Raw genomic sequence first — 13,287 nt, 5'->3', positions numbered from 1 at the left:
AGAAATTATTATGCAAAATATGTTTTATTCAGCAGCATTGAAATGAATTGAGGTAAACTTAACAATATAGGCCTGAATCGATTTCTTTACTAACTTTGGTGTGTGCGAGTGGGCTCATAAACAGACTGACTTGGTGAACAATTTCAAGCATCACTCGTCGACTGGCGAAAGTAGGTTAAATACTTGACAATAGGTTTTAGGTACTTTGCTGAATCAGTTCTTGTGTCTGCATTGCAACCTTGAAGAACAAAATTGTAGTGATGTGACGTCCTTGAAGGGGGTGTGGATATTTGTTCTGTATGATGACGTAACATACCGGCTCTTACACTCGGAAGCTGAGGAAGACAGGAGAGTAAAAGAAGTATGACCGACAGTGACCCCGACCGAGTGTTTTAACTGGAACAGTCGTTGCCATCGTTCGGTTTTTGACTATTGCCGTTTTTTAGAGGGGACACATAAAAACGGCACTGTCTTTACACCGTCTCATAGGCCTGTCCTAAATGATTTTTTAGGTCGTCGGCGTAGTCAGTTCGAGGCTAATAAGAATCGTGTGGGCTATCGACAGTCATTCGGGTTTCCTAATTTCGGTCGCTTTGAGTAAATATGGAAAATGACCAAGCTAATGATCCGAACGGAACAAGTTCTCAATACCTGAATGGCACAGTGAATGGATTCTATCCAGCACAACAAAGTAACGGGGGAGGCATAGCGCACAATTCGTCTAAAGGCAGTGGGGGTGAGAACAGTCACAGCAGCGGTGGCCATAGCGGCATTGAAAATATCCACCATCTTCACCACCCGGACGTACACAATAATGGATCGCCAGCAAAACGATGCAGGCGTCGAAGGAGAATGGATTCGGGCAAAAAGAACAGACCTCGTAAGTTGAATGTGATTTTGCACCGCTGTTTACGCAAACACTACACCATAGATTATTTGTGGAATAACTGTTATTAAACAATGATGGGCGACGTGTTTGGATTTATTGCAGCTGTTCATTTTCTTTAATGACCCAAAAAGCCAATGAAATGTCAAGACATATTAAATAGGCAACGCATAGATGAAGGTTAGGCCTCTAACATGAAATTAGTCTACATTAATCGTAGTGGCAAGAAACACTTAAACCACTGTTATTTATTTTCTGTCCTTGAAAATGAAGACTATCGGTAGTTTTATCAAGACCGTTGATAATGTTCTCTCCCTATTTCACTTATAAAAAATAGCTAAAATAATATCGCTATAGGCCTAATGTTATTTGGTGCTGTTTTCTCAAGCATCACCAATATGATGAGGATGTAGGCCTATTGATACTGTGGACCAGAGATGCTGCTCGGTTCAAAGATCTCCCAGTTGCTACATTATCAGTCAGTTCCGGTGGTGTTGATACAAGCTATCAAATTCCAAAGCAAGGTTCGACATGTCATTCTTTTCTCACAACTATAGACGTGTTAAAACCAAATAACTGAAGTCACATCGTGCTCCTTGCGTCCTCAAGGAAAGGTTCTTGATATGTCCTATCACGCGTATCGCGTCGAACGACAAAACAGACCCCTGGGGTCTTTGATGGTTTTGTGTTGGGAAATAAATGGTGTTTTTGATAGTGTCTTTTCATTGGTCGACTGATAGTCAGACGGTGTGTTAAGTTCTTGCTGATACGTCGAACTTGCGGCTGTAGCCAATGAGAGCAGCATACTTGTCTTGGGGGCTGGCCGAAGAAGCGCAAAGTGCCGTCTCCTGTCAAATACGCAATTGCATACTTTCTAGAGATATGGCACTTGACCGGTCGGCACAACTTTGCCCATGAAGTTTATCACATTTTCGTGACAGTTGGTATTAGAGCTACCTCAGCGTGCGCGCACTGCAGCTATGAAACTGAAAATCTTGGACGTGAAGAAACCAGGTATGTAAATTGCCTTTACGCAAATCGGCTTGATATAGCCCGATCAATGATTGGATTTATTCTAGCCCATGATACCGTAGATTCGTTTGTCAATTTATTTGGGAAAAGATATCACGATGCACATGCGCAATTCAATTCACAATTAATTTGCCAACAACCCTCACTTTTGAACGCAGAAGTATCTGTTTGCGACAGTCCATTGAGAGGTCTATTGTAACTTGTGTCTGAATTGTGCACTGTGCCGTAATTTAGACAAAAGGTCACCATTCCGAGTTTCGATTAATGTGGACTGACCGGTATTCTTTAAAACACATACTGGGCTATTACCACTCCGCCGTCTGGTCATGAAACTGCTGCAAAAATGCAAAATCTTCCGGACAAACCAAACTAGAACGACTGATTCCATGAATCTATCCGCTGAAAGGCAAATGCATGCAAACTAAGATACTGTACGTGCAGCAAGGTCCGGTCTGTTACATAAGACAATTTGTAGACAAGATAGATCACAGTAGATTAGGTTGTGAATGATTATAGCAATGTAGGGACGAGGACACAATAATTTTTGTTCACCATTTCATTGGCCAGTTACATGTATCATTACCATATTATAAACGCTGCCTCTAAACACATAAACACGTTCTGATCTTACAATGCACAATCCCCAGAATATGTACAGGAGAGAGTAGCCTACTGCTGTTCGCCCTGTTCCAGGTGACAACAGTTGCACACATGTACAGTAGAGAGACAGCGAGAGAGTACACTGTTAGGCTGTCACGTGGCAAAGTTGCCTGGGAGGTCCAAACCCTGGACATCTTTAGAAATTGGCCTCACAAAAACTGAGTTAGGATGCTACAGTCTATGAGCAAGAGTTCATGTGTATGGATATGTATATTGGTTAACCTATTTTAGGTGACAGCTGAGACATTCATATGATATGATGTCACCCATATACAGCAAGGGAGCACGATTGACTGTGTGTGTGTGTGTGTGTGTGTGTGTGTATGTTGGTGAGTGAGTGGGCTCGTATACCGATCTTTGTGAGAGAATTTCGGCTCTGCCAGGTCCCAGCAGCCCTTTTTCCTTGTGGCCGCGGCCTTAGTAGTACTTTGCACTCTGAGCCCAACCGCAAGGAGTAAACACACCTTTCACCTACATGTGCTGCTGCCAGTTGGACGTTTAATGAGTTCGTTACACACTCCGGCCGTTTTTGCGGGTTTGATCTGCGGGGTTGGGCCGCTCCGTGCAGATTGATGAGTTCTAATCATGCCTGGTTGATCGGAAATAAATCAGTGTCATGGTGGGTTTGAAACTGTTTTGAAATAGAGGCTTCTGACTGTACCATTGTGTGTCTGTTACAGTAACTGCTGGTATGTGTATACATAGTCATGTTGTTACTGTATAGTGACATAGGTTTGTGAGTGCGTGAATCTGTTGAGCAATGCTTTGTTCTGACCGTAGTCAGATAAACTGTGAGGGATTAGGGTGTTACGTTTTGAAAGATTTATAGTTATATTGGTACGTAGTTATAACCCTGGAGGTCTGTATGTATGGTTTGTATTGTTTTCCATGTTGAAATATGACCGATTACAATGGTCTGTTGAACATTGTCTTTCACAGAAAAATAAATGCTAGTTTCACAGTAGCCAATGCGGCACTGTCCACTTTAAGCCACTGTTTCCATGGAGACAAAAACGCTCCACTTTTACAGGTGGCAACTATTCCCTCTTCCCCCGTCAGTGTACACACATACACACACATGCAGGCATGCACACACGCACACACACACACACGCACACACACACACACATTCCTTTTCCCTTAACCAAGCTGAATCAACGGCCACAACGACAACCGTGTCCCCCTCCTCCTTCGCAGCCTTCCCCTGGTTCGGGATGGACATCGGCGGCACGCTGGTCAAGCTTGTCTACTTCGAGCCCAAGGACATCACGGCCGAGGAGGAGCAGGAGGAGGTGGAGAGCCTGAAGAGCATCCGCCGCTACCTGACCTCCAACGTGGCCTACGGCAACACGGGCGTCCGCGACGTCCACCTGGAGCTGTGCAACCTGACCATCTGCGGCCGCACGGGCAACCTGCACTTCATCCGCTTCCCCACGCACGACATGCTGGGCTTCATCCACATGGGCCGCGACAAGAACTTCTCCAGCCTGCACACCACGCTCTGCGCCACCGGCGGCGGCGCCTACAAGTTCGAGGACGACTTCCGCATGGTGCGTCGGGCCGTCGGGCCGTCGGCCGCGCCGCCCTCACAGATGCGTGTATGTGTGTGTGTGTGTGCGTGTGTGTGTATAGATGTGTTTGTTTGTGCGTGTGTATGTGTCTGTGTGTGTGAGTGCATGTGTATGTGTCTGTGTGTGCACGTGTGTCTGTGTGTGTGTGTGTGTGTGTGTGTGTGTGTCTGTGTCTGTGTGTGCACGTGTGTGTGTGCGTGTGCGTGTGTGTGTGATTGTTTGTGTGTGTGTGCACGTGTGCATGCGTGCATGTGTGTGTGTGTGTGTGTGTGTGTGTGTGTGTGTGATTGTGTGTATGTTGAGGATTGCTGCACATGTCACTCAAGGTGCTATTTGGTAGAGACAAGTTCAAGGTACTCAGATAAGACTTTCTCGGAGGATTATTGCCTAGATGGAGCATTGCTCTCATTGTACAAACACAAAGGAGATACTCTTGTGGTCTTCCTACACACATTTTAGCTGGCTAAATCTTTATTGATTCTTTGTGGTTTATGATGCCATTATATTGGATATAATATATATATTATGCAAACATAATATATAGATATCCACAGGAATCAGATATTCCTTGAAATATATATGAGATATGCATTCTCTGTTTATTTTCTATGAACCACGTGTTGTACCCTGTCTGATTGCTGTCTCTGTCCATCCTCCCTTCCTCCCTCGTCTCGTCTCGTCCCCCTCTTGCAGATCGCTAACCTGGAGCTCCAGAAGCTGGACGAGCTGGACTGCCTGATCAACGGCCTGCTCTACCTGGACTCGGTGGGCTTCAACGGACACCCCGAGTGCTACTTCTTCGAGAACCCGTCGGAACACGAGCACTGCGTCAAGCGGCCGTGCCGCCTGGAGAACCCGTTCCCCATGCTGCTGGTCAACATCGGCTCGGGGGTCAGCATCCTGGCCGTCTACTCCAAGGACGACTACAAGCGGGTCACCGGGACCAGGTAGGTTGCTGCTGCGTCGGCTATTTTTAGCTTTGGGTCGTTTCAATAAATAAACCCTGTTTCAGTAACCTCTCTCAGTGGATGACATAACATGTGTGCGTGTGTGTGTACGTTCACGTGTGTATGCGTGTGTGTGTGTATTGCATCAGGTGATGTTTCTAAATGGGGTCTTTGCCCTGAGATAGTTCTGATGAACTTTGCCCCAGATAGTTCTTTTCACTACAAATAACATGGTATTTTAACAATAAACCATGTTTTAGTTTATTTACATACTTACCGAAGTTCACATAGCTGAAGTAGGAGTATTTTACACCACCATGATTACGTTTTCATTTTCTGTTACCCACATTGGATACACGCATGGTTGTATGTATCTGAAGCTGTAACTGTCGCCCTGTTCCCTCAACAGTCTGGGAGGGGGGACGTTTCTGGGTCTGTGCTGCCTGCTAACAGGCTGTGAGACGTTCGAGGAGGCTCTGGAAATGGCCGCCAAGGGGGACAGCTCCAACGTGGACAAGCTGGTGAAGGACATCTATGGGGGAGACTACGAGCGCTTCGGTCTCCAAGGGACCGCTGTGGCCTCCAGGTAACGGGAGTACTTACAGTAACAGACTGCTTATGGGTTTCAACTATTTGTGTTCGTTTGTTTATTCTTTTCTTTCGGTCAATATAATCATGTCCGTATGACATCATTGTTGTGCTGAGCTTTTAATGTTTAAATATTGATAGACCGAACACAATAGTTACTAAAAGGGTTTCTTATCTAACTGTTTACCTTTTTCTATCCAATTCTCTCTCTCGCTCTCTCACTCTCTCTCTGTCTCTGTTTCTCTCTCTCTATCCCTCCCTCTCTCTCTCTCTCTCTCTCTCTCTCTCTCTCTCTCTCTCTCTCTCTCTCTCACCTCGGTCCTCTGTCCCCAGCTTTGGCCACATGATGAGTAAAGAGAAACGCGATAGCATCAGCAAAGAGGACCTGGCCAGAGCCACCCTCGTCACCATCACCAACAACATTGGCTCGCTGGCGCGCATGTGTGCCGTCAATGAGGTATGAGGCCCACCTGTTGTTTGTGTGTGTGTGTGTGTGTGTGTGTGTGTGTGTGTGTGTGTGTTCTGTTCCACATCTCATCCCGCACCGGAACGCTGTGGTACATCAGACATTCTTAAGCAGATAGTTTCGGTCCTTAATTATGATTCACTGAAGTGTGTTCGATGCCGTCGTGAAACCCAGCACAACCCTTCACGTTGACCGCATTTCATTCTGTATTACTGCGCTACGACAAATAGCGAATAAAATTTAGAGTTGTTGCTTTTTCGATGTTGCTTGACAACCATTATGATAGAATGAAAATATTTCCTGGTGAATAATGGTTATCTTTGAATAGATCGTGAAATGTAACATATGGACGCGAGTGACTTATTGCTTTTCTAAAAGCACTACATACTGCACACTGTATACCTGATTGGATATGCACACTGTATACCAAAGATTGTATATGCTGTAACAAATGCACAGCAACAATGCTGTGCTGTGGATTTGTTACAGCATATGCAATCTTTGGTATACAGTGTGACTGTGCATATCCAATCAGGTATACAGTGTGCAGTATGTAGTGCTTTTAGAAAAGCAATAAGTCACTCGCGTCCATATGTTCCAGTGACAACTAGGACACTCTGCAAGGACACTCTACTGAACATGCTTAACAATGCCCCTTAGCTGTCCTGAAATCACTGACACCTATATGGTCTCCTGGGGCTTATTGCCTAATTATGGGATGTAGCATGCAAGAATTTCCTCTCGCGTTGCACGACATGTTGCACAACATCTTTTTTGCGTTTTTTAAAGAGGCACTTACTGTAACTAAGACACTCTGCAGCTTGTGCAGTTTCAAGTCCGTTGTGAGATGCAGTGAATAAATTCACGATTCAGGCTTTTTGCCTTTTTGCTCTTCATTAAACACGGATATCATGATACTTTGGAGGTGCATGTCTTGTAATGTAAAGTAGTACTTCCGAATTACTGACTCATGATATGATCATTATCAATAGAATGGTAAAATGCAGTAGGCCTAAAGCAGAAAAGCAAAAAAAAGCTACGAAAAAAATGGGACTGTGAAAAACACTGTCCTCTGTGAATTTGCTGTGGGCTTTTAATTTCTGCAGTAAATTTAGATGTATGTTTTTTGAGTATATCATAAAACAAATGCATTGTTGCAAATGCAATGCAATGTCTTGTTTTTATGTTATACCATATCTATAATTTTTTTTAACTTCACTGGGAATTGACTTGAGACTCTGACACAATAGGCTACTTTGTTAATTACCTTGGAAGACTTTAGTATGCCTTTCTGCAGTAACAAGTAGTAGGCACTATTCAAAACTGATGTTCCTCGGGCAGATTTCCAGTCGCCATGTCCTCACGTGCATATAGCACTCAAGCTCTTATCTTTTGACATAACCGGTGCCTGGGTAACACTTTTGGGAAACAACCGGTTCACTCCGTCACACCAGCGTTCCAACAATTGAGGGTGGGGTGGCAGGGGGCTCATATTTCTCTGAATGGTGTCTACCTGGAAAAACAGGTTTGCTGTTCCAGCAACTCCTGTTCCTGACGTCAGGGCCCGGGGCTGAAGTGGCGGCGTATGGCCATGGCCCAGACGGACAGACAGACAGACAGACAGAGAGGCAGACACTCTGTGGGCTTTCAGCTTCTTTACAGTGTTGCCTTGTAGCCATGGAGATCAAGCAGCATTGTACAGGGCTATCAAAGCGCACAGAACCCGCAACAGGAGACTGCTTATGTTGTGATGTTATATAGACAAGGCACTTTTTTGACTCAGTTGGTTTCTTTGACACAATGTGTGTGGTTTATGTTTTGAAACGTGTTGGTTAACATTTGCTATAGTTAAATGCTTTAAAATTTTAGATGTAGTCGTGTCAGAGTTGCTTCCAAACTCACTTACAGTCAATAATCATATTTAACACTAGGGGGCAGTCAAACCTTTTCTGTTTACTTGCTGTTGTGTTTCAGAGTCAAATAGTGAACCATCTCCCTTGCAGAAATGTGGTAAATATGTGACAGATATTGACACAGTGACATTTTTCTTTCCAGAATATTGAAAGAGTTGTTTTTGTGGGCAACTTCTTGCGAATCAATACTGTGTCAACCAAGCTGCTAGCCTATGCTATGGATTTCTGGTCAAAAGGACAGCTTAAAGCCCTCTTTTTGGAACATGAGGTAAACTTTGTGTTTGTTGTAAACAATTATTTTTCTTTAAAAAAAAAAATGACCACAAGTAATTGTGTTAACAAAAATTCTGTTATTCTGTTAGTTTTGACAATTTCTTTATTTTGTTTATTTGCTCTTATTATGTTCAAATATACTAATGGTCCAAACATTTTAGCTTTTGTCTTGTTTTAGTGATACAATTAAGATGGCAGATAGATGTTATTTTCAACTTACCGTTCTATCTTACCAATGTATAGTAAAGTGTACACATTCAGCCCATGTATATTTAATGCCATGTGTTCACAAAGTGATCATGGGATGGTTCCCAGCTGTGCTTTAGGTGAACTGAACGGATTCCTTTCTCACATCTGCAGGGCTATTTTGGGGCTGTCGGCGCTTTCCTTGAGTTACTAAGGATGACCGATGACCTCTAAAGCATGAAGGAGAACCAATGGGAACCAGGTTGTGAGGTCCCAAGCCCTAATATGACAAGCTGCTTAAATGGTGTCAGGACAAGCCACTATCGGGGAGAAGCCATTTTTGAAAATGATGTAACTGTCTAACATCATTGCCTCTTTCCCTCCTCAATGTTGGTCGGATTTACTACTAATTTGGTGTAAATGTGGCTTAGAGGAGAAACAAAATATATATTTTTATTTATTTTTTATTTTTTTTTGCTGCTGAGAAGCACGCCTTCCTGGTACTGCCTGTAGAGAAATAACAATCCATGTGTTTCTTACCAGTGTCCTCGAAAGCCAGAACCTACTGATTCACTTGTGTTTGTTTTGTGTTTGTTTCGTTTATTTGTTTGTTGTTTTGTTTGTTTGTTTGTTTTTGTTTGTGCTAATCCTCCGACCACTTTGTAGGAAATGGACCTAAAAGTTTAATGTACAGCAGTACCTGTTCTCATTCCGCGTCATTGCGGTCCAACGTGCCGCTTATATGCAGTCTTCTGTCAGAATCAGTTGATCGTAAACGCTAGAGCTAACTACAGTGCTACCAAACATCTCATACTAGTCTTTCATGCAGGAGACTCTTTTGCTTGTAAATACTTTTGTGTTCTTTATTTTTTAAAGATATTTTGCCTCCCTGCTTTACCCAGAATGCTGTCTCCATGCACGTCGTCCAATGATTGACGTGGACCAAGCAGTGACTGTCGATAAGGCACCAAGTTCATGTCCTGAGATTTGACCTTAGTGCAAATCTCGCAAAATCAGCTCTCGCGTATACAGTGACTCAGTATCCATTAACTCACATGGCGATTATACAGTGTATGACTTACAGGCGATGAGCAAAAGAGCCGGTCAAAGCCAGACTTAACACGAGACTTCAACCGTACTCAACTGTACTTTTTCCACGTACAGTTTCACGAACGCCGTTACGGTTCCTGTCCATGCTGGACTGAGTCTGTTTTAAACTCTACTGTAAGCTGAAGGCAGTTCAACGAGGGTTAGGGATAGCGTTCAGGTTTAGTGTTGAACTCTCGCCAAAGATTCAGAAACTAACGCCTGTAGTGAGAAGTGAGAAGTGAGATGCTGCTTGTTGCATGGCCTGTAAAAGAGCTAATCTGCATTTTTGTTTTCTTTTGAACTGACCTTTTAAACTCTTCTTCATAAGGCCTTTCCCCTCCTTTTCCTCAACCGCCTTGTCCCATGAAGCCAAATGTATTCTGTACAGGGTGAGATGCATTGCAGTGGGGACACAAAAGTATTTTCAATGTTGACTTGGAAGAGAGAGATGCCTTTGCAAGTCTCAAGCAAAAGCAGTGCACAAATGCTTTATCATGTAAACTGGCAGTGAGTTCAAAATGTTATATAAACTACTATAATTAACCAATGTTAAATCAACTGGAAAATCTCAGAGAACAAACGAAAAGCCACCGAAGTAGTGCATAAAAAGTGTGCTTTGTAAATCTGGATTCGCAGAAACAAATCCTAATTTCAGTGATTTCATAATCTGCCTAAATGCTTAGTCAAGAAACCAAAATTGCATTATTATTCTCCCTACCTCAGTATGACCAGAAGGGTAACCCTTCATGCTGTGACTGGGGTGATTCCAAATTTTCTTGTTCCATGCCAGTCTACAAGCCTAGTTTGGGTTTGTCAAACTGGCATTACAACTAAAATCTGGTTAATGTACATGATATACACAAACATGTAGAGTATATATTACAGGACCTTTAACAAAGGACAGGTTCACGTGAATGTCCCGGTAGCAATTCCAAGTCACAGAATTTAAATGTTCACTTTCTGGTCTAAATCAGAGAGGACTTCGAGCATATTGTAAATAGCTTCACCTACGCAATTGAAAACAAACATTAAACCATCAAATATGAAGCGCCACTTCTAAATGGCCAATATCCATCATCCTAGTCATAAATCATTCCAACAGGATTGTTGTAAGCAATATATAAAAACAATCACTTTGTTGGCGTATTCCTCCTACATGAAAAAGTAATATATGAAGAAGATATATAACTGAAGAAACTTAAGCTGTCACCCAAGTGTTTTACACTCCTTACAGGATGTCTTAGTGACTTTGTGTATCATTTCCTTCGACACTCTTTGGTGTCATAAAAAACAACCATGCCAGTCAAAACTCTAAATCTACTGGAGTGAGACTAGCCAAACACTATGAATCTGTCACTAAAAGTATTTTTGTCTAACTTGTAAATAGAACCAGGTCCCTCTTTCCGTCGCTATCTCTCGCTACCTCTCTATCAAACTCTCTTGTCTCTCCAGACCATTACTCTTTCTTCTCTTTCTCTTACTATCTATCTTCTCTTCCTTTACTGTCTATGTCTGTTAGTCTCTCCATTTCTGTCTCTCTATGGCCAGTCCCCTTTATTGCCTTACGCAGCTGTATATAATGTTGATGTTGGTTTAATTGTGTAACACGACACAATAGCAACAGTCTTTTTTTTTTTTTAAGCGTTAGTTTCATAATTGTTGTGATGCTACTGCTTATGTTTCTGACTTATCCATGATTTTCTAATCATAAAATAACTGGCACGTTTGTACAATCTTTCTTTGCAAATGCAGATGAAATAATGATTAATATAGTAGCTATGCTGCTAATTATTTAGTTATTGATCATTTTGAAAGATTGACTGAAAAATGTCATATTATGGTCGTTTTTAATGTTGCAGGTGTATTTATCAAATATGTATAATCTGTGTTTTGTTTTGATTTATTATTAAGGAAAATGGCTTTTGAACATCTTGTTGGCTGTTGCTATTATTGAGTGGTACAAATTCTTGCATATATGCAACTGCATCGAGTCAAACATTAACTCTTTGAGACACTCTTCCAGCTTTTAAACGGGGTGCCTTTGTTCATTCAGTGTAGCTACTGTACGCTTGAACTGTATTTTTCTTCACGTTGTCTCTTTCTTACGTGAAGACGTCAAAATATCCCCCTCTTCTTCTGTCTTTAGTCATTCATTGTCCCGGTGTCACTTACTCATGTTCATTTGCCTTGTTGCATGTGCTCCTTGTTTGTGTTTCTGCGTGTGACATGGCAGACAGTGATGGGCAGAGTTAAAAGCAGTGTTTCGCACGTCGCAGTGAAACCATATCGGTGGGAACAGTATAAACCCTTCAGCATCAAACCAGAGGCTTAACTTAATTACGTCTGTAATTTAACCCCAAGCTAGGCTGGGGTGGGGTGGGGTGGGGTTAAGTGAAGTTTGAAATGGTGAGGAATGTGGTTTTGCACACTCTCACTCTGTGGTGGCCGAGTTTGTGTTGTCATTCATTACTTTCCATTTCATTACTTTGTTAGTGAGGTTTTCGGTGTTTTACCCACAAGGGAGATCTGCGATATGACTGAAAACCAGACCATAAGGCGCTGGACAGTGGCTCTCGGGGTCTGTCCGGCCTCTCCCAGGGGCAAATGGTTCTTTGTTTACTTTAGTTCGGCATGAATGAATATGGCCGCTCATCCTGGCGGCAAACATTAGCCTCAGAAGTGCAGCGGCTTTGCAGTTTTCTTGCTGATGGGGTTCATTTCAGTTACTCTCCTTTTTTCCCCATGTGATCAGAGGTACTCTAACCCGGCTTCAGAAAGTAGAAGTGCTGCCTGGTGTTCCCTCTGGCTAGGCACTACAATGCAAATTGGAATCAGCTACTGATGTGACCGGTTGGGACAAACATGTGGTGGTGGGACTTTTATTTCCTGAAGCCGGGACGTCTCCAACTCTGCTCACGACTAGTTGATGCACAGAAATCACGGCAGGTTTTCCTGTTGTCTGGAAAAGCTGTCGTGAAGCAGCAGTCTCACACTGTAACCTCAGTCAGAGCCAGACGTGCAGTACTGTGTGAAGCTTGGTGTGTTTCCTTTCCGTAGCCTGAAGGCCAGTCACCTTTTCCGAAAAGCAAAACAACCAACAACAACAACAACAACAATAACAACAAAAACGGTGCCTGAATATAACAGTTGAAATACAGGTGTTGGTCATAGAGCCCTTTAGTGATGGGACACACTGGCCTGCTTCAGTATCCTGATGTTTGATGGGTGTTTACATATTAAAACAGATTTTGTGGTGCAATACCACGAAGAATGAAGTGTTTATTAATGTATTTTTTAATCCTCAATGTCATGATTTTCTTTCATCCTTTTTGAAGTCTATTGCTCTGCTCTCCCTGTCTGTCTGAACATGTTGTATATTTTCATTAAATGCATCATGACTTACTTGTGTTGTGCCTGAATGGTGTTTTTTACGTAGTTTGACCACTGACTGGATTGACCATACAACATGGTTGCTTAATAAAACAAAGAAAAAAATATATCCTCATAAATGTGCAAGGCAAATTCATTGTCTTATACAGTAATATATGTTAAAATCATCGCCAGAATTGGTGGTGCACTCTTATCAAAGCCCGTATTTGGTGGTGGGCAAGTAGTAGTTAGGTAGCTTACCTTGTTTGTTTACACAAAGCTGGCCAATAAAGCTCATTCTGATTCT

The 13,287-nt window shown here is 42.7% G+C and overlaps 1 protein-coding gene across 2 annotated transcripts; it reads left to right on the top strand.

Annotated features, from left to right (window-relative positions):
- Positions 1 to 356: 356 nt before the first annotated feature.
- Positions 357 to 13,013, top strand: LOC134069801 (pantothenate kinase 1-like). 2 transcript variants are annotated; one of them, XM_062525893.1, is made up of 7 exons: positions 357 to 880; positions 3,776 to 4,128; positions 4,843 to 5,096; positions 5,506 to 5,682; positions 6,018 to 6,141; positions 8,206 to 8,331; positions 8,697 to 13,013. In XM_062525893.1, the coding sequence occupies exons 1-7, from the start codon at positions 604 to 606 to the stop codon at positions 8,754 to 8,756; spliced, it is 1,371 nt and encodes a 456-aa protein (XP_062381877.1). In that variant the 5' UTR covers positions 357 to 603; the 3' UTR covers positions 8,757 to 13,013. The 2 variants fall into 2 exon arrangements, with proteins under 2 accessions (XP_062381877.1, XP_062381878.1); XM_062525894.1 differs by lacking the exon at positions 357 to 880 and adding an exon at positions 1,770 to 1,900.
- The last annotated feature ends 274 nt before the right edge of the window (positions 13,014 to 13,287 follow it).

Source organism: Sardina pilchardus, chromosome 22 (assembly GCF_963854185.1).
Source record: "Sardina pilchardus chromosome 22, fSarPil1.1, whole genome shotgun sequence".
Lineage (NCBI taxonomy): Eukaryota > Metazoa > Chordata > Actinopteri > Clupeiformes > Clupeidae > Sardina > Sardina pilchardus.
The sequence above is the reverse complement of the archived record's forward strand: the minus strand, read 5'-3'. Positions and strand labels throughout refer to the sequence as shown.